The sequence below is a fragment of the Ambystoma mexicanum genome, chromosome 11, assembly GCF_040938575.1.
Source record: "Ambystoma mexicanum isolate Mex_15411 chromosome 11, UKY_AmexF1_1, whole genome shotgun sequence".
NCBI lineage: Eukaryota > Metazoa > Chordata > Amphibia > Caudata > Ambystomatidae > Ambystoma > Ambystoma mexicanum.
In genome coordinates this window covers 1,451,730,382-1,451,748,791 of record NC_090934.1, presented here as the reverse complement: position 1 = coordinate 1,451,748,791, position 18,410 = coordinate 1,451,730,382, and the positions used below count along the sequence as shown (strand labels likewise).

General features: G+C 47.5%; 2 protein-coding genes across 4 annotated transcripts in view; one reads left to right on the top strand and one right to left on the bottom strand.

Moving 5' to 3' along the window:
• MTFMT (mitochondrial methionyl-tRNA formyltransferase) overlaps positions 1-840 on the bottom strand; it is a 99,746-nt gene extending 98,906 nt beyond the window's left edge. For all 3 annotated transcript variants that reach the window (XM_069625097.1, XM_069625099.1, XM_069625098.1), the window contains exon 1: positions 495-840. In XM_069625097.1, the coding sequence (XP_069481198.1) occupies positions 495-742 (248 nt within the window). In that variant the 5' untranslated portion in view covers positions 743-840. The remainder of the gene's footprint in view (positions 1-494) is intronic.
• PDCD7 (programmed cell death 7) overlaps positions 834-18,410 on the top strand; it is a 129,124-nt gene continuing 111,547 nt past the window's right edge. The window contains exon 1 of the mRNA XM_069625092.1: positions 834-4,235. Coding sequence (XP_069481193.1) covers positions 1,443-4,235 — 2,793 coding nt within the window. The 5' untranslated portion in view covers positions 834-1,442. The remainder of the gene's footprint in view (positions 4,236-18,410) is intronic.

Here is an 18,410-nt window from a genome sequence, read left to right as displayed (position 1 = left end):
AAATAGGGTTTCTAATACTGCAAACGGTGTGGTGCATGGATTATAATAGAAATAGGGTTTCTAATACTGCAAACATGTTTGTATGGCAGCTACAACAACCGAGTTTACCTTTCTGAAGGTTCCTAGTCATTGCATCGAATGCCAAACCGTTGAATGCCATACCATAGAAAAAAATGCATTGAAAAAAAAAAAGCATTGAATGGTTTCTTTTATGGGGGGCTCCCCCAAGCCCCCCTTTTTAATCTTTAAAACCCATTATAATTAAACTAAACCCTTTACCATTAAAAAAAATGCATTCAATGCTTTTTTTAATGCATTTTTTCTATGGCATGGCATTCAACGGTTTGGCATTTGATGCAATGACTAGATACCTTTTTGACATGTGGGCGGAGCCTTGTACAAGTGGGCGGTGTCTTGTGTGACTGTGGGCGGGGCTTGCATCTCAGGGTCTTTGCTTTTCAAACGCAGGCAGATCTGCCCTCCCCTAGCTTTACCTGGCCTCGTCCAAGCTTTTCAATGTCTCCAGGGCGAAGCGGTCTGTACCGAAAAAGAGCACCCGCCAAGGAGGCCGGAGTCGAGGGGCCGCCACCCGGCGGCAGAACATGCGGAGAAGGGCGCCCCTGAGCCCGCAGGCGGGATGCTGAAGCGAGCCCCCGCCACTGGGGACATAGAGCCTCCAGGGGACCGACTGCAGGGCCCTGGCCCCAGTCACTCGCCATAGCGCAGGCCGCGGGGCCCCCATGCTCAGGGGGGGCCTAAGGGACCCCTAGTGTCCGCTAGTTCCCATCCGAGAAACGGACCATTACAAAAGTGCCTTTCCGTCACGTGACTGGGCACGTTGCTTTCCCTGCCTTGCGCGCAGCGTCTAACGTCACCTCGTCTCACGTCTTGAGCGGGCCAGTTTTGGTTTATTCAGGCTCTCAGTGGTTACAACTTGAGGGTTTGTGTGCGTGGGATGGAGGAGGTTTGGCCGTAGCTGCCATTAGTATCATAGCACTCCGTGCAGTGCTCCGTACCCCTCGTCATCCCATTCAGCATTTTAAATGGACACGCATTTTTAGAAATAGCTATCTCTATATAGGCATTCATATTATAGTTTTGGTTGTGCTGGGATAGGAAGTATATATTTTATACATTTCCAATTAGAATTGAATACACATTCGGTTTGGGAAAAAAATGCATATAGGTTGCAAGAACACCATTCTCCCTGGACGAACTGTTTGATTATTAGGTTTGTTGCTTCTACTGAGCCGGAAACGGTACATTCAAAGATGGCCGTCGAGACGTGCCATGCCTGTGGCGTTAATTTTAAGGCCGGCTCCTTTGCGAGTCCTCTTTCTTTTTCCATGAGGCGAGACTCACAGAGACAGTGAATGCTGCCGAGGTCTTCGTGGTGTGCTGTATAGAAGCACCTATAACAAACATATTGGGGTTCTTACCCCATGGAGCGGCCCCTGCCACTGGGAGGTGGGGCAACGGGCCCTCCCTATCGACCACATGATCCCTACAATCAACACCCCGAGACACAGGCGGTGCACCGGCCACAGGCGAGGCACTACCAGCAAGCCCAGCCCCAAGGACTCGGCTATCCTCAGCCTTTGGAGGTGCCCGATCTCAGACCTCCCTGCCTTCCTTTTCAGCAAGATCATCTCCAGAGGGGACACTCCCAGCCGCCTCCAGGGGGTCCCTATCACCATCTACAGCAAAGACCCCCCCTCGAGCATGCTGAGACCTCGGCCTCCCGTCTGCAGGGCCAAGGAGGGCCATGCCCGCAGAATCAGCCACAGGTCTCTGCCCTTCGGCAGCCCCATGCTGCAAGGGGAGCTTGGCAGCATGCACTGCCTCCGATGCCACCCTTGCAACAAGCTCAGACCCACCCCCTGCAGCAGTCTCAAGAAGTGCCTGGCCAGCAGGCTCAGGGCAGCCCATTTCAGATCCGCTCTCAAGTTCCTGCATATGGACAGGTGCAATCTGCGGGCACTCCCCATCTGCAGCCTCAGGGTGCCACTAAACCCCATGCCCAGCTTCAGGACCCACCATATCAGCAAGCTCAGGGACCCTACTATTCCAAGGAGCCGCCCCTAGGCCCACCCTTTCAGGCGCAGTCTCAAAGGGGCTCCTGTCCGAGGCAAGAGTCGCAGGCACCCCCATCTCAAGCCCAGCTGCAGGGGAGTGCCCATCTCGGGCACCAACCTCAATCACCCGCTTTTCAAGCCCAAACTCTTGGGCCCATTAGTCAACATGCGCAGATTTCTGGGGGCTTCCCTCAAACCCAAGAACCCCCATATCATAAGCAGGATTCGGTGGGACTTCCACACCCCAAGCACCAACCCCAGGCATTCCCCTTGAAGCCAGATCATCACCAGGGGGCTCCCTACCAACAGGCAAACCCCTCTTTGTCATTTCCACCCCAACATGCCCCTAGCCACCGTGATCAGACTTTTTTCCCACACCAGGCTTCTAGAGGCAATGTGCCGCCAGGCCAGGGAATGACCCAATTTCCTGCAAATAGTTCCTCGAGTCTTCCATCTTGGCACCTCAACCCGAGCAGTTCAGAGTTGCAGCGCAAAGGGATGGATTCACAGCCCAAGCCTGCAGTTTCCAAAACTTTGTCTCAAGTTTCACTCATTTCAGACGTACCCCAATATGGTGGTGCCAACCCCCTTGTGCCTCCAGCAGCTCTGAATTTTGTGTGTACAGATCCAAGTCGTCGTCAAGGTGTTCCGAGTACCATTGGTGGTGACCAGTCCTTGCAAAACAATCACCCATTGCCTAATGTAGGCAGCGGTCCTCTTCTGGGTGACCCTATGTTTCCCCACCATGGAAGGAAACAACTACATAGTTACCCCCCTCCTAACCAGCCAGAAAGAGGCCAAATGCATCTCAGTTCACCATCCCCACAACCAGCTAGTATGCAAGTTCCCTGTAACACTTTGCTGCCTAATTCAGGGAGATTACAGGTGCCAAATCAGTCTCAATTCACCCAGCCAGATAGAATGCCAGTGCAAAGCCATCCTCCATTTGTCTGTCCCGATGGGGTGTCAATGCAGGGTCCTCCTGTGGCCCCCAGTCAGTCAGTTGGGGCATTGCCACAAAATCACGGAATACCTGTACAGGTTAGCCATTCATATAAACATGCAAATGATGTACACATGCAAGCTAAAATGCAATTTCCCAGTCGAGATGGGCCACGGGTAGAAGGTAATTGCATTTTACCATATTCGGCTACGCCCCATATGCTTAGTCCGGCCCCTTTGCCCTCTGCGGACAATGCACACGTGCATACTACACCCACTTTGCTTGGGCCACAGAGGATTTCTGGGCAAAGTGAGGGGTCATTAATAGAGGGTGGGCACCCTAGAGAGCATTCAGAACGGGCACCTCTACAAAACAATCGCTTAATTCACCAGGACACGTTATCTGGGCAATTCCCACGTTTAGATAAGCCACTCCTTCAAAGTGGTCCGCCGCTCCACTATCCCGAGCGACCACCTCCACAGTGTGGCCCATCGTTTCCCCCTCCTGTGCAAGGCAACCCCTCATTCCCCCACCCAGTGGCGCCTCATGTTCAATTTGCCCACCCATTGCCACCACCTGTTAGGCCACCAGTGCAAGGTGACAATCCCTTTACCCATATGGGCATAGCTCCTGTGGAGTGGCAACGGAATACGGACCCTTTTGCTAACCATGTTGCACCATTGGTTTGCAGTGGTCAAAATCAGCACGCTTCCTCTACCAAGGAGCTAAATAATAGGACTACAAATCCGTTGGATGAGGAAACTGTTCAGCGGAAGCAGGATGAGCAATGGATTACACGATTTTTGGCACGCAGAAGACAATTTATACCACCTGTGGCAAAGCGTGTGGCTACACCATCAATAGTTGAAGCACGTGAATTGGTGTTTGGCGCTCAAAAGTTGGTGTCCGAGCTCAGAATGGTATGCCAAGTGCTGCAAGAAAATGCAGGGAATGAAGACGTTTGGTCTGGAGTTTATCTGCAGGCCATCAACATCCACAAGGAATTGCAGGACAAAATGAAAGTTCTTAAACGTCCAGGATATATTGAATCAGTCAAAAAGAAACTGGAGAAGATCAAGAAGAAAAGGCTGCGCATCAAAAGAGAAAAACAAGAGACGCCAACAAAAAAAGAGGAAGCCCTCAGGGCAGCAGAAAGAGAAGCAAAGATTGATAAGTGGAGAATGAAGCGCGTTCACGAGGTGGAAGAGAAGAAAAGGGTATGTATTAAAGCATCTATCACTGACATTCTCTTTGCTGTTCCCTCCTCTGACCTATGGACCCCTCCATATGGTCTGTCATATCCCCTTTTTCCTTCTCTCTCATTACTTGCGGCACCAGATGAGAAGTGCTAAAGCCGCACTTTGCATCCTCTAAATGCACCATTAATGTCTATCGTAATGGCACTATCATGGCCCAGGGCTCTCAGCCCAACCTTCGTCTTCTTGATGGCCGTCTTCCTCCTTTCTTCAACTTGCCTCCTTATCCTCCCATCCCTCATCCCACTTCCCCTTTGGCTGCCCCCCACCCCTGTGCCCCCTGTCGCAAATCTTTAAAAGGGGTAACCAGCATCACTTAGCCACCCTCAATTCTCGCTCTGCTATCAAACATTCCTCTGTCATCTCCTTGAAGACCTTGACCTGGATGTCCTTTCTCTCACTGAGACGTGGTTCAAGGCTAGCTCCGTAGATGCTTTTTGACCCTCTTCTCACTGAGGGCTACAAGATCCTGTCCAATCCCTGGCCCTCTCTGGCTGGTGGTGAAGTGGCTTATATTTTCCCTGACTGGGTTCCTGCCTCCATCATCCCCACCCAAACCTACTCATCCTTTTGAAAGCCTAGTCTGTAGGCTGTTGGTCTTACCTGCTTTCTCTCTCTCACTCTTGCTACCATCTACAGACCATCCAGACCGGCCTCCCACTTCCTCTCTGAATGTGCGGACTTGTCCTCCTCACTTCTTGCATCCTCCCCTAAACTCATCTTCCTTGGGGACTTCAACATCCATCTTGACTCTCAGGATGGAGGCCTCTGGTCTCTTCCACAACCTTTGCGACACTCTTTCCCTCTCTATCCTTCCTTCTGGCCTAACCCACTCAGCCGGATGATCTCATTTCAACAGACATCCCTCTCACCACCCCTCTCTCCTGACTTGACCACTCTCTCCTCACCTTGATCTTCCCTTTCCCCTGACACTTGCACTGCCAGTCTCCTTGGTCATTCAACCTATGAAGAGTGTCAGTCGCTGAATTTGCCTCTTCTATTATCCCTTCTCCACCCTCTTCATCAGACTCCTTCACTCTGTTCTTGCTAACCTCCATCTCTCTATCTTCAACACACTGGACGTCCTTGCCTCCGTCATGAAGATCCGCATTAAGGCTTCCTCCAAATGCAACTCTTGGTATGATTCCGACTTGGCTGTTTTGAAACGCAAGTGCAAAGCTGCTGAGCGGAAGTAACAGGCATCTAGCTCATCCTCTGACAAACTGGCCTGCTGCCTACTCCAAAGGCAATACCGTCGCTCCATCTGCTCCAAGAAGAGGGCTCATGCCCAAGCCTGTATCTCAGGGAGCCGCCAACAACACGGCTGAACTCTTTAAAATTTGCAAGGAACTTGTCAATCCTACCACAATATCCTCCTCCCCTCCCATGCCCTCTGCTGTGTCTGCCCACTTCTCATCCAAAACCTCAGACATCCTTTCCTCTCTCGCCCCCTTTGTATCCCTACTCAGCCCCCACACTCTCCTTTTTCTCCGCCTTTGCATCAGATGAGATCTCTAGAGACGTCCGCTCTACGAAAATCTCCTCTAAACAGGTGCTCCCCTGCTCCTACAGAACCGCCAATGACAATATTGTCTCTCTCGCTCCAGCCTTAGCTGACCTCTGCAACCACTCTTTTGCCACTGGCTCTTTCCCTCAACCACTCTCTCTCATACACCCTGTCCTAAAAAAAAAGCCATCTGCTGACCCTTCTTACCCGGCTAGCTATTGCCCTATCTCTATCAACCCTTTCTTGGGCAAACCTCTGGATAAGCATCGTCACCCCCCAACTGACTCTACACACTGCAATGGCTGGCTGCCTCCACAACCACCAGTCTGGTTTTAGACCTGCCAGAGGCATGGGAACTGCTCGCCTGAACACCTGTGAAGACCTACTCTCTAGCCTGGGCTCTAACTCTCCCTCTGTTCTCGATCTCTCTCTTCTGCCTTTGACACTGTCAACCACTCAGTCCTCATAAACTCCCTCGATGATACCCTCGGCATCAGACGGGGCACTGGCGTGGATTACCTCCTTTTTTTACCAACGCCCACCCCCCCAGACTTGAGGCGGATCTTCTAAAGTTCTGAAAACTTCTCAAGACTTTCCTTTTCTCCTCTTCCCTTGCTCTCCCCCTCGCGTGCTGAATCTCCCTCTGCCGTAGCAACTGTGGACTGGTCACCTCAGTCATACAGGGGCTAGACCAACCCCTACCAGATCCCCCTGCATCCTTAGCCAGCACTTGCCCTCGGGCTCCCTTTCCTGGACTAGCCCAACTTGTCCTCCCTGCTCTCCGCGCTCCTCCCTTTCCCCTGGCACTTGCCATCTTGGCCCGCCCAGCACTTCCCTGTGGGCATCCTACTCTTGCACTTCTCCCTCCAATCCCACACCCTGCACTTACCACCTTCTCAAGCACTTGCACTGTAGGATTGTCCACAAGGCCAATATAACAATTTTTTGTTATTCTACTATATTGATGCCCATGTTCCCCCTCCCCCTCAGCCCCCTCTCCATTTTGTCTTGTGGCGCCAGGATACACCGGTGTATAGGCGCCATAAAAATGTCCAATAAATAAATAAATCTAGATGGGTCCAAATGTAAAATAGCACTGATATCTTCACATTAAGGGTTTTCTGTCAAGGTGTACATGCACATGACCTTTTCTGAACAGCTATCCAAATTGTGTTCTGCATTCATATGACACAACTATATTTCTACATTGTCATTATTTAAAAAGTATACATTAGAATCAAATCACTTTTACCAAAGTGTCATCGAATGCTTGATGACATTGTTTACAGAGTATTCCTTCCAGTTTATCATACAAAGAAATGTATCTTTCTTGTATCTTTCTTGAGCAGTAGTCAATATTGACAATTTAGGTCTGGGTCTGATACAGCTCTGCTGTCTTGATCCGGCTACAATATGTAGCAAAAAAGCACTTGCTTGCTTCTGTGGAATAACACTGAATTAGGTCATTATGTAAGGTGCATAATTGAGCATCACTGCAAACACCTATCACTCGTCTCCATTCACGTAGAGTACATCTCTAGCCATTTCAATTGTATAGTTGCTTGAAGCATGACAATTCATTTGGTGAGAGTTTTTATTGAGGTTTTGTATTTGTATGTGCACTTAGCTTTGTGATACACAATTCTAGAGAGGAGTGTGAAACCCGGTGTGATGTGTCATCCAAAAGAACTTCGAAGTAGACAAGAAAAGTTTGGTTTATGAAATGTTGTCAAAACAAAGTAACAGGGTGGTCCGGCTGTAGCGCGTCAAATCATTAGAATATGAGGAATCCCGGGAGGCACTTACAGAGCAAATAACTAAGTGCGCTGTCTATTTCCGGGAGGGGTATGCTCCAGATAAGATTTTGAGGTCTGAGTATTTTACTCATGATTTTTGAAATTAGAGAGTAAATGCAATTTCAAGAGAGTAAACATGAGTTTTCTCCTCTGCAAGAAGAGTAAAACGTATCCAACATATACACCCAGTGCATATGTAAAATCAGACCCGTAGACAAAAAGAGTTGTAGCTCAAAGTTGTCTGGCTTGCCTTTAACCATTTTATTACACTTGCGGAAAATATTCTGCCATGAAATAACTTGTAAGTACAAGTGCACGCATCCAGGGGTGCACCTGGGGTACAATTTAGATGGGGCTAACCCTTCAAATGTTGGGAGAAGCACTAGCTTAAGTGACGGTGGAGGGGTGGCAAACTTACTTGTGTAAGGGCATTTAACTTCTTACTTGTAATGAGGCTATTCTAGTGCAGCTTCAATGTTACAATCAGTTAACTCTCTCTTTTTAAGTCTGAACGCCCACTTCTTGCAGATCCTGAAGGTCCTAGAAAGTGTCCAAATGGCAGATGGTGTGCAATGAAAGACTCACTATCATAGCATAACGGGGACATTGCAGAGTGGGGGGCAGTACTCTGGACGGCCCAAACCACTGCAATTGCTGGGAGCAACAGGGGAGAAAATGTAATGTTGGTTCTACCACAGTCTGCTATACTAGAATTTCTGGTGCACTGACTTGCTGGTGGGACTGTCTGCCTGTCAAATCCAGTGTTACGAGATTGGAGGCGGGCCAGTGCAGCAATAATGCATTTCTTTTTTTATTTTTTTTTATTGGCTTATAAAAACCTTTTAAAATAATGCATTTCCATGCGGCAGTATTGGAGCTACTAGCAGAGGAGCACCCGCGTACACCAATGTGGCCCTACACTTATTAACTGTCCTATTGTAGTAAGGGTGTACACGTAATCATTCATAAGCACTCCATTTTTTGCAGTTGAAGTTAGGGTGAGATTACAATATTTGCTCAGGATCACACACTTACGCTAAACAGCGAAGCGGGGATTTTAACCCACTCTTTCAATTTGGGCATGGCCACTTTCTTCCATTCCATACTTACAAATATTTAAGTTTTGGGTGTCAAGACCTACAAAAATACTGTCCTATAGAGTTTACTTGCAAAATACCCAAATTGCATAGTAAAGCATCATGACAACATGTAAATCCCTATAGCAGCATGTTGGGGCAAAATAATATCACTGTACCTTTTTATTTTCCACATCCTGAATGGAAAACGACATGATGCAAAAGAAAAATATCCTGATTTAGCCACTTTATTTTATATATTTTTTATAGCGCTATAAAAACACACCAAAAAGTAAGTTGTGCGCATGACACACGGTAACGGGGCGCATGGGGACACAGAGACAGTCAAGGGGGTCGGGGGACATGACACGTTAATGGGGGCAGAGACAGTCACGGGGGAGGGCAGGCATGACGTGTAACGGGGGGGAGGGCAAGAGGGCACAGACGGTCACGGGGGTCGGGGGGTGCATGACACGGTAACAGGGGGTATGGGGGCAGAGACAGTCACGGGGGTGGGGGGGCAAGGGGGCACAGAGTCACGGGGGCGGGGGAGGCAGGGCAGGCATGACACGTAAGGGGGCAAGGGGGCACAGAGACAGTCGCGGGGGGAGGGAGGGGAGGCATGACACGGTAACGGGGGGCAAGGGGGCACAGAGACAGTTGCGGGGGGAGGGAGGGGAGGCATGACACGGTAACAGGGGGCAAGGGGGCACAGAGACAGTCACGGGGGGTGGAGGGAGGGGAGGCATGACATGTAACGGGGGCAAGGGGGCACAGACAGTCACGGGGTGGGGGAGGGAGGGGAGGCATGACGCAGTAATGGGGGCAAGGGGGCACAGAGACAGTCACGGGGGGTGGAGGGAGGGGAGGCATGACACGTAACGGGGGCAAGGGGGCACAGACAGTCACGGGGGGTGGGGGGAGGGAGGGCAGGCATGACACGTAACGGGGGTAAGGGGCACAGAGACAGTCACGGGGGCGGGGGAGGGAGGGCAGGCAGGACACGTAACAGGGGGCAAGGGGGCACAGACAGTCCCGGGGGGAGGGAGGGGAGGCATGACACTTAACGGGGGGCAAGAGGGCACAGAGACAGTCACGGGGGTGGGGGGAGGGAGGGCAGGCATGACACGTAACGGGGCAAGGGAGCACAGAGACAGTCGCGGCGGGAGGGAGGGGAGGCATGACACGGTAATGGGGGGCAAGGGGGCACAGAGACAGTCACGGGGGGTGGAGGGAGGGGAGGCATGACATGTAACGGGGGCAAGGGGGCACTGACAGTCATGGGGTGGGGGGAGGGGAGGCATGACACGGTAATGGGGGCAAGGGGGCACAGAGACAGTCACGGGGGTGGAGGGAGGGGAGGCATGACACGTAACGGGGGCAAGGGGGCACAGACAGTCACAGGGGGTGGGGGGAGGGAGGACAGGCATGACACGTAACGGGGCAAGGGGCACAGACAGTCACAGGGGGTGGAGGGAGGGAGGGGAGGCATGACACGTAACGGGGGGCAAGGGGGCACAGAGACAGTCGCGGGGGGAGGGAGGGGAGGCATGACACGTAACGGGGGGCAAGAGGGCACAGAAACAGTCACGGGGGTGGGGGGGGGAGGGAGGGCGGGCATGACACGTAACGGGGGCAAGGGGGAACAGACAGTCGCGGCGGGAGGGAGGGTAGGCATGACACGGTAATGGGGGGCATGGGGGCAACAGAGAGACACAGGGTGGGGGGGCGGGCTATGCTGCTGATGACCAAGGAAACGTGTTTACCAGAGTCACAGCCCCCCCGAGACACACAGGCTGCGTCAACAACACTGTGGTGGAGTTCATCAGGGACACCGCCTGTCTCTCAGGGGGACTGTGACTCTGGGAAACGGGCAGTTGGTTGATCATCCGACCCGAGCAGATGGATTTGCTTTGGAAGAAACAAAATACTTTGAACTGGTTTCAATTGCGGTTTTATTTCGCTCTGACAGCCCGGACCATGCGAGATTCGATCAGATAGCGGTCCGGGCTGTCAGACAGAAAATAAAAATGACATTGAAAAGCGCCTGCAGCAGAAGGGCGGGTTGCTTACCTGGCTGGTGTCACCGCGTTTGTGGCCTCCTCTCTCAGCTTACTCTACAAATGAAAAAACGTAGCAGAAGGACACGTGCGTTTCTGGAAATGTTTTCCAGGGCCAAGGGGGTGGGTTGAGCCCTGGATTAGGATACATGTGTTAGAGAGACTGGCAAGGGAAGGGCCTGCCTGCCTGCCTCAAAGCAGGAGGTTGCTACAGTGCCATCTAGTGGTGGAAAGTATGCTCTTTTTAATTAATAAACACAGCGTACATGGTACGCAGTAGAAACAAAAATCATCCGTATTTCCCATAATTAGATGCGTAAATAAGCACGATACGCACCTTATCTAGAGGGCTGGGTATACTCTACAAATCACATGTATTGAAAGTTCCGGCTACTTACAAATGGGTTAATAATCCCTAACTATATATACAATAAATTTATTTATGACACAAAAAATGACAATTACACTGTGAAATATATGAAAAAGTACAACATTGGTTAAAAAACTACAAGGCACTGAGTGACCAGATGTCTTATTACAATTTACAAAGGTGAAAACAGTTGTAATCCGAACATTAGCTGGTGTATGTCAAAACATAGTCCAGGAATAAATTAGTTTTGCAAAATTGATTAGCCGAGATTGCTGAATAAAAGAAAAATTATTAGCAATCCAGTTTACATGATTAGCAATTATTTGCAGTGACAACTCCTTGTTGTTTTCGATCAGGACAGAAAGAAAGGTTAATTCTCTTCTACCCGAATGGTATTCTGATAATAAATACTCTGTTTGAAGGCCTGGTCTCAGTTCACAATACCCTCCATCCTAAATAAATAATAATGGGGGGTATTGAGAAGTGTCCAAAAGCATACCTTGCATTGTCTTTTAGATTTTCTACCCTTATATCAGATGAGTCAGATTCCTGGGTCCTATAACAAATGCAAAATCCTCCTGCAACACTCACTTTCTCTATCACCAATCTTTTCACACCCAGTCCTTACCTCATTGATTTTCCCCCCTTGAGGCAAATGTGTACCACGTCAGAGCTTGATGGATGGTGTATGTGCTGTTATGGCAGTGCACAGCCCCAACGGGGCGGGAAACATCCCATACCTGGCATCATGGAGTGCCCAGGCAGCCCTGAAAGGAGTTGCCTACATTTCTTACTACGTAGTCACCAGGCTGCCAGAGGTTGGTCATGTCAGATGAGACAGACAATCCTGGTACAGCAAAGCAGAATAAACTCTAGTACAGACTGTGGAGGGTGAATGCAGGTAAAGTTAGCCCCCTGAACCGCAGCAGAACTTCCTCTGTAATGCTTTGCTTTTCATGGTCACTAGCACTACGAGGCATTCTGAATTTCCTGCAGGAAGTTTTTTAAACCCGCTAACCAAACGGTAAGTAACCCGATAACCATCTCAATAAGGTCACCTTGGGGCAAAAGGGTACCAATAATAGACACAAATTGTAATCCTGTGTCTTTGGGGAACCAGTTATCCACCAACAGTGCCATGCATCTTTTTCACTTTCTTGGGACAGATGCCCCTTGCGAGGTAAGATAGAGGGTCGGCACTGTCCGCCGCCCCCACTCATTTGAGTAAGTCTGGCTGTCTCTGGCTCTCTTTATCAGGAGACTAAGAACAACAGAAGGAAAACGTGAACTCCTTTACGGATATCTGCTTGCACCACTCTGGGGGTACATACCGACACACTGCAGGATGCAAAAAGTCAACCAATGTGACGGTCGACTGCTAATTGCTTGTGGAAAATCGGGCATTTAAAACATTTATTATAAATAAAAAAAAAAACACTAATCAAATAGCAATTGAGAGTGGACATGCTGCATGTGGAACAAATGGGATATGACAGTTTGTCTGAAATGTCGGGTCGGTAACTACACGCCTGTAAAAGAGTGTGTAGAGGGAGAGATGGGTACGGTTTGTAAGGAAGGAACTGTTACTGTGTATTGTTAATGTTTGTATATATAAAACATGTAGTCTTTTATAAATTGCCTCTATGTTAGGACAACTTATTTCAGGATACCCGCTCTTTGGTGTTGAAAGGTAGTAACTGGCTGTGGAAGGAACTGAAAAGAAAGCATTATGCCAAGGCTACCCAGTGGAGTTAGTCTTTTGATACCAAAATCTTCCTTTTTAAATCTTCATTTATACAAAGTGATCGCAAAAATGGAGTTCACATAGTCACATTGTATGCTCTGCATTCAATTAGAATGCTCTCAGGCCTATGCGGTTTTTTGATTGCCCCATTTTGGATGTTGCATTAAAGCCAACATATTGTTCACCTCTAGGCAGTGGCACTTGTCATTCGCATATGAAGCAGCATTTATGTGATGTACAGCTCTCGTAGTTGATATATAATTGTGCAAGAAGTTGGTATTCTTTTCTCTCTGCACAGAATGTAACATTGGCATATTCTAATTATTTGTGAAATGTACTAGATCCCACGTTTATCCGTAACACACACACATTTAAAAATTGGTGTTTGGTTCATGACTGTGTATCGATAGGGAACCTCCTGTTGCTCGTAGTTGTTTTGGGACTGCTGATTGTGGGGTCTCATTTGTGTTCCACATCAGTTCTTTCATTTGATGTCTGTGCTTCTGAATCACTTTTCCTATATATAGGACCATACCTGTTGATGCGATTATATATAGTTTTCTGGCTGCAGTTTGGAACCGTTCTCATCACTTGATAATCCATCATGCATGTTTTGAAAGTAATTCATTTTTGCTGTGCTCATAGTTTTGCCTACTCTAGGGTGGATGGCTTTCACCGCCGTATCTGGTTATACAGCCACTTCGGCCTTCCTAAAACAGAAAGCAGTGCTAGAACTCTTCAATGTCGGGATTCTTGGTCTGAGTGGTCCGTGCAAACTGCTTCCGTCCAATGGACAGGGACGTGCAGAAATGTTTATTGGAGCGTGCACACTCTAATACAAAGCAAATGGCAAAAGATTACTGAGCGATGGTTCACACAAGAACTGCAGTCATATATTTAATGATGGCTGGCTACTCAAAGGATATTGACATCGTGGTGGAGTAGTATGTGGGAACAGAGCTCAGACGCCTTAGCACAACCACAGCAGTCTCTGTGTGCAGTGCCTGCAGGACTCGCACACAATTTCCTGTCCACGAAACCCACCTGTGGAGTGTCACTGTTCTTGAATCTTGTGTCCAGACAGCCCCAGAGTCCTGACTAGAAAGTGCTACTTTACGGTGCTTTGGGTCTCAAGTCTCTAGTCTTATCACCTGCTTTATTTCAGGTCATTTGCCCGAGGCTCACTACATTCATACTGCTTACATGAGCAGAGTGGAAGTGCTTTGAAGAGTTTAAAAAATGTTCAGGCGCTTTTGTTGCAAAACACATCAATGACCTGAACTCTGTGTTTTAATCTTGTTGGTGCCCTGTAGAACTTTCAGCCTCGGTTGTTTGATCTCTGTGTATGTCCCTTCACTGAAGCAATGAAACCTATGCACAAATATCACATATGAGTGGCTGTTCTTGTTCATCAGCAGGCGTTAGACAGAGAAAGACAGCACCAGTGCCGCTGTAATACAATTTGCTTGCCTCTGCCCTCTATTCCATTACGACACAGCAGCAGATGCACAAACTCAGTCTGCTATCCCTCTACAAATGCTCTCCATTGGCATTCACGTGTATGCAAGGCTCGGGCTGGGCACATGAACAATGCAATGTTTCAACCCAGCCCGAGATCCTCTGCCTCCAACGGGAAAGCTCGGAGCACAGTGAAAACAATACTGCAGCCCTACAAGCAGTTGCTGCCTCCGCTCTAAAAATCATATTGCAGTTTGTGCGACATGATTTATCAAATAAAATGCAACTTGGTGGTATTGTATCACAAATTGCGATGCAATACCGCTTATTTTATGCCTTGATAGGACAGTTCGGGTCGTAAATGGCTCAGAACTACAAGGTCATTTAAACGCATCGTACTCTCTAAATTTACCTCCTGTGTATCTCTCCACAGGCTGTCTCAACATGTTTCTGTTCTTTTATATTAAATATTGAACATTCTTCAGGATGTTTCACCAGCTAACATTCTTAATGTTGTACTGGTATTAGTCACTCTGATCTTGTGATACTTTTAGTGCTCTGTCAATATAAAACAAACAAAATGGAGTAAGCTGTTGTGGCTACTATTCTCTTGTGGTTCTAGTATTCAACCTGAAGCTAAGTAGACGGGTAATAATTACCTGCATTTGTTCTGTGGGGGCGCTCGACACTGGAAACCTTTGTCGGGAGGACTTCACTGTGGTCCTAATGCTTGCTCGCTTGCTGCAAATAAGCATAAAGGTTGCTTACAATTGCACATTTCTAGTGTTTGGTATTATCCCCATCCCCTTATAGAGGAGTATTCCCTAACATTCAAACCATATATGTTTAGTTGGTTTCATTCTGCCTACCTGTTGGGTGGCGCACGCTATCTCTTGCAGTGTGTGGATTAATTGCGCTTTTTGTCCCAATCTCTTCTTCGTGACTTCTTACTCAGAGGTAGAATACCCTATTAGGAGAACATGACGCCAGTATTAGCACGATGTGGGTAAGGATCTTTGATATTGAACATTTTGATTGAATTCGATAAGGGAAAAAATTACCTTTTCTTCGTGTAAGTAGCGTGTATTTTTTATCCGCTTTAAGAATTCCAGTATTTACAAGCCACACATCACTATTGTAGACGCTGTAGAAATGAGGGGAAAAAGCGAGTCAGCTCCACTCTCGAGTGCGTGTCTTCAAATAAGTGTGGCCGTTGTGGAATTATTGCATGTAGCACTAATGGTTACGTTATACTGATGTAGCCATCTCGTGTCTCGTTGTTCTTCCATGTTGTATGCTGATCGTTCCGCTGTTTTGATGAGTGTTTTGGAAAAAGCTGGATCAGTTTACCCGTTATGTATTGAATCGGACGAGAGAGCTGGGTTGTTGCTGTACTTGTTCTCATAGAAACTAATGGCTGGTAGTCAAGGAAACAGGAATGCTTCACAAAGTCTGTCTTCGATGACGGTGTACATGGGCACACAATGAGCAGAGCACCATTTTTGAAAGCATTTTAAAAATGTTTATTTCTGTTTTAATTGTTACATTAACAATTTTTACAAAAACAGGCCGTCCTGGTTGGATCATGTTTAAGTGGCGTTGTTTACTTTCCATCGCCTTGTTTCTTTGTCTTTCTTTGCTTTGTGGGGCCAGGATGTAAATCCGTGGAGACTCTTTCTCACTTGGGGGTGTTTGTTGTATACCTTTTTTTCCAAGCCAAGACTCTGAAGAGTCTTGGCCATGGCTATGACCAGAGATGTGTTCTCACTGCTTATCTTTCTAGTCCACCAAGGCTCCTCCTCCCAAGTGTGAGCCGCCTCCAGGTGCTCTTTCAAGTAAACGTTGCTTGAGTTTGATGTGCCAGGGCAAGACAATAAAAGGTGTCATATTGTTTCTATCTGACTCTTGTTTCCACATTATCGACAATAGTTAGAAGTTGATTGGCCTCTAATGGCCAAAATCTTGTTTGTTTTAAAAATATTCAAACGCGCTCCGAGGAAAGTTGAGCGCGGTGTTCTGTCCGGAAATTTCTTCAAGTATTTCAGCACCTGGTCCACGTTTTGTGTATTTGCAGGCAGGTGTCCAGTTAGTTTGTTTAATGCTTTCTCCAAAGATTCAATCCAGTCCCAAGTTTTCAGTCTGTTCTTAACTTTGTCAGGATTGCGATCCAATTCCTCCTCTGAACTTCCAATGTTCGAGAGTAATAGCAAGTTTTTATTGGACCAGTCAGTCAGCATCCTGTTTTTGCCTCCCTCCATTTCCTTGTTAATGGATCCCAGTATTTTCGGGTGTGGATGTCGTTGAATCTTGCCAAAGAACATTAGGCTGTTTCTACGTGCTGCTGCTTTTAGTGAGGACAAGCCTAATTCTCGTCTAATTGATGCTATCTGAGTAGAAGGAGGTAGTTACTGTGCGCCAGTATAAGCCTTCCAGATTATTCCAGATTTTAGCCGGAATTTGTGGCATTGCTTCCGTTGCATAAATGATGGTTGGTATGGCCTTCGCTTTATAGAAGTTAATTGCTGGGAGCAGGGAAAACCTCCGAATTTTCTATCCAAGACCATTGTCTGTGTAGCTAATGTGATTGTCTTGGCGTAGTGTGTTTCCTGCATCGAGGTTTCCACTGGGCTTCTGCTGATTGTTACTCCCAAGTATTTAAAGTTTGGTACTATCTCTAATGACTGGGGGTCAAGGTACCAGTGCAGGTGTTCCGATCTTTTAGATCATTTTTACATAACAAGACTTTGGTTTTCTTTGTATTTATTTCCAAGTCGTTTTTTTTTTATATATATGATGAGAGGCTATTCAATTGGCACTGTAGGCAGATTGCTGTATGACCCAAGAGGATATCATCCGCGTGGAGGAGCCTTGCGATCTTATCCTCTGCTACTGACGGCGGGAAGGATCTAGTGTTGTTTTCAAGGTCTACAATGTCACTCATGCGTTATATAAGGCCGGCGCCAAAGGGCATCCCTGCTTTACGCCTCTGTTGGTTTTTATCAAATTTGAAAGGTGACCTGCGCCATTGAGCCTCACTCGCATAGAAGTGTAGGAGTAGAGCAATTTGATAGGGTCCATGAGCGAAGTTGGGCAATTCCAGTTTGTCAATTTTGACCACAATTTTTCTCTGTTGACCCGATCAAACGCCTGGACTAAGTCTTTGAAGGCGATGAATATTCTCGGGCGTCCTTCCAATACCTTGGCCTTTAAGATGCTAATTAGCATTATGTTGGCCGTTGTTCCCAGGTTTTTAACAAATCATGATTGTTAGGGGTCTGCGCAACCAGCCTTTTTTATCCAGGCTTGGAACTTATCTAAGCGGAGTGATCCGAATAGCTTGCCGAACACATCAAGCAAAGCTATCGGGCGATAGTTCTTAGGGTCACTTTAACTCCTTTTTTTGAGAATTGGCAAGATGCTGGCTGTTTTCTAAGAGTCTGTTCTTTTCTGAGCAGAAGGACCAGCCATTCTCCTGGATAAGCTTGTAATTGGAGATTTGTGCTTCCATCCGAGCCTGGAGCTCTCGGTTTATTCAGGTTTTTAAAACAAATTCTAACTTGTGGCTTTATCGTATTCAATGTCCCGGTTTGTTGGAATTTTAGATCAGTGCTCGCTCCAGCTGATGTCTGATGAAGCAGCTCCGTGAAGTGGGTTGTCCAAGCTTGTTCATTAACAAAGTTCTGTAAAGTGTTGTCAATAATGGATGAAGTTGATTTCACTATTGTCCAAAAGTTTTTCGATTGTCTGTTACAAACTACATGGAGCATGGTCTGTGAGTCTCTCTGGTAGAGTGCACTCCGGGACCCTAATAGCCAGGTTTCATAGGAGTTTATACCGACGGGCTGTTTTTGGCACGTCTCATTATTTTCCTCCTTTCACTTAGTTCCAAATTTTAGGTATGAAGGTGTTGTTTCGGTGGTGTCGTCCTCAGTTTCCTTACATGTAGGAAGGGAGTGAGGAGTGGCCAAAAGTCTAGTTCCGGTAAGATCGAGACTCTCCTTTTTTTGAAGAAATTTTTATTTTTTATTTTTCCCCTTTTACATTCCTTTGTGATTGAGGAAATGGTACTCCCCTGACCGTCTTGTTCCCAAGTCGGTACTGGCGATCATTTCTTGTTCCTTTTTA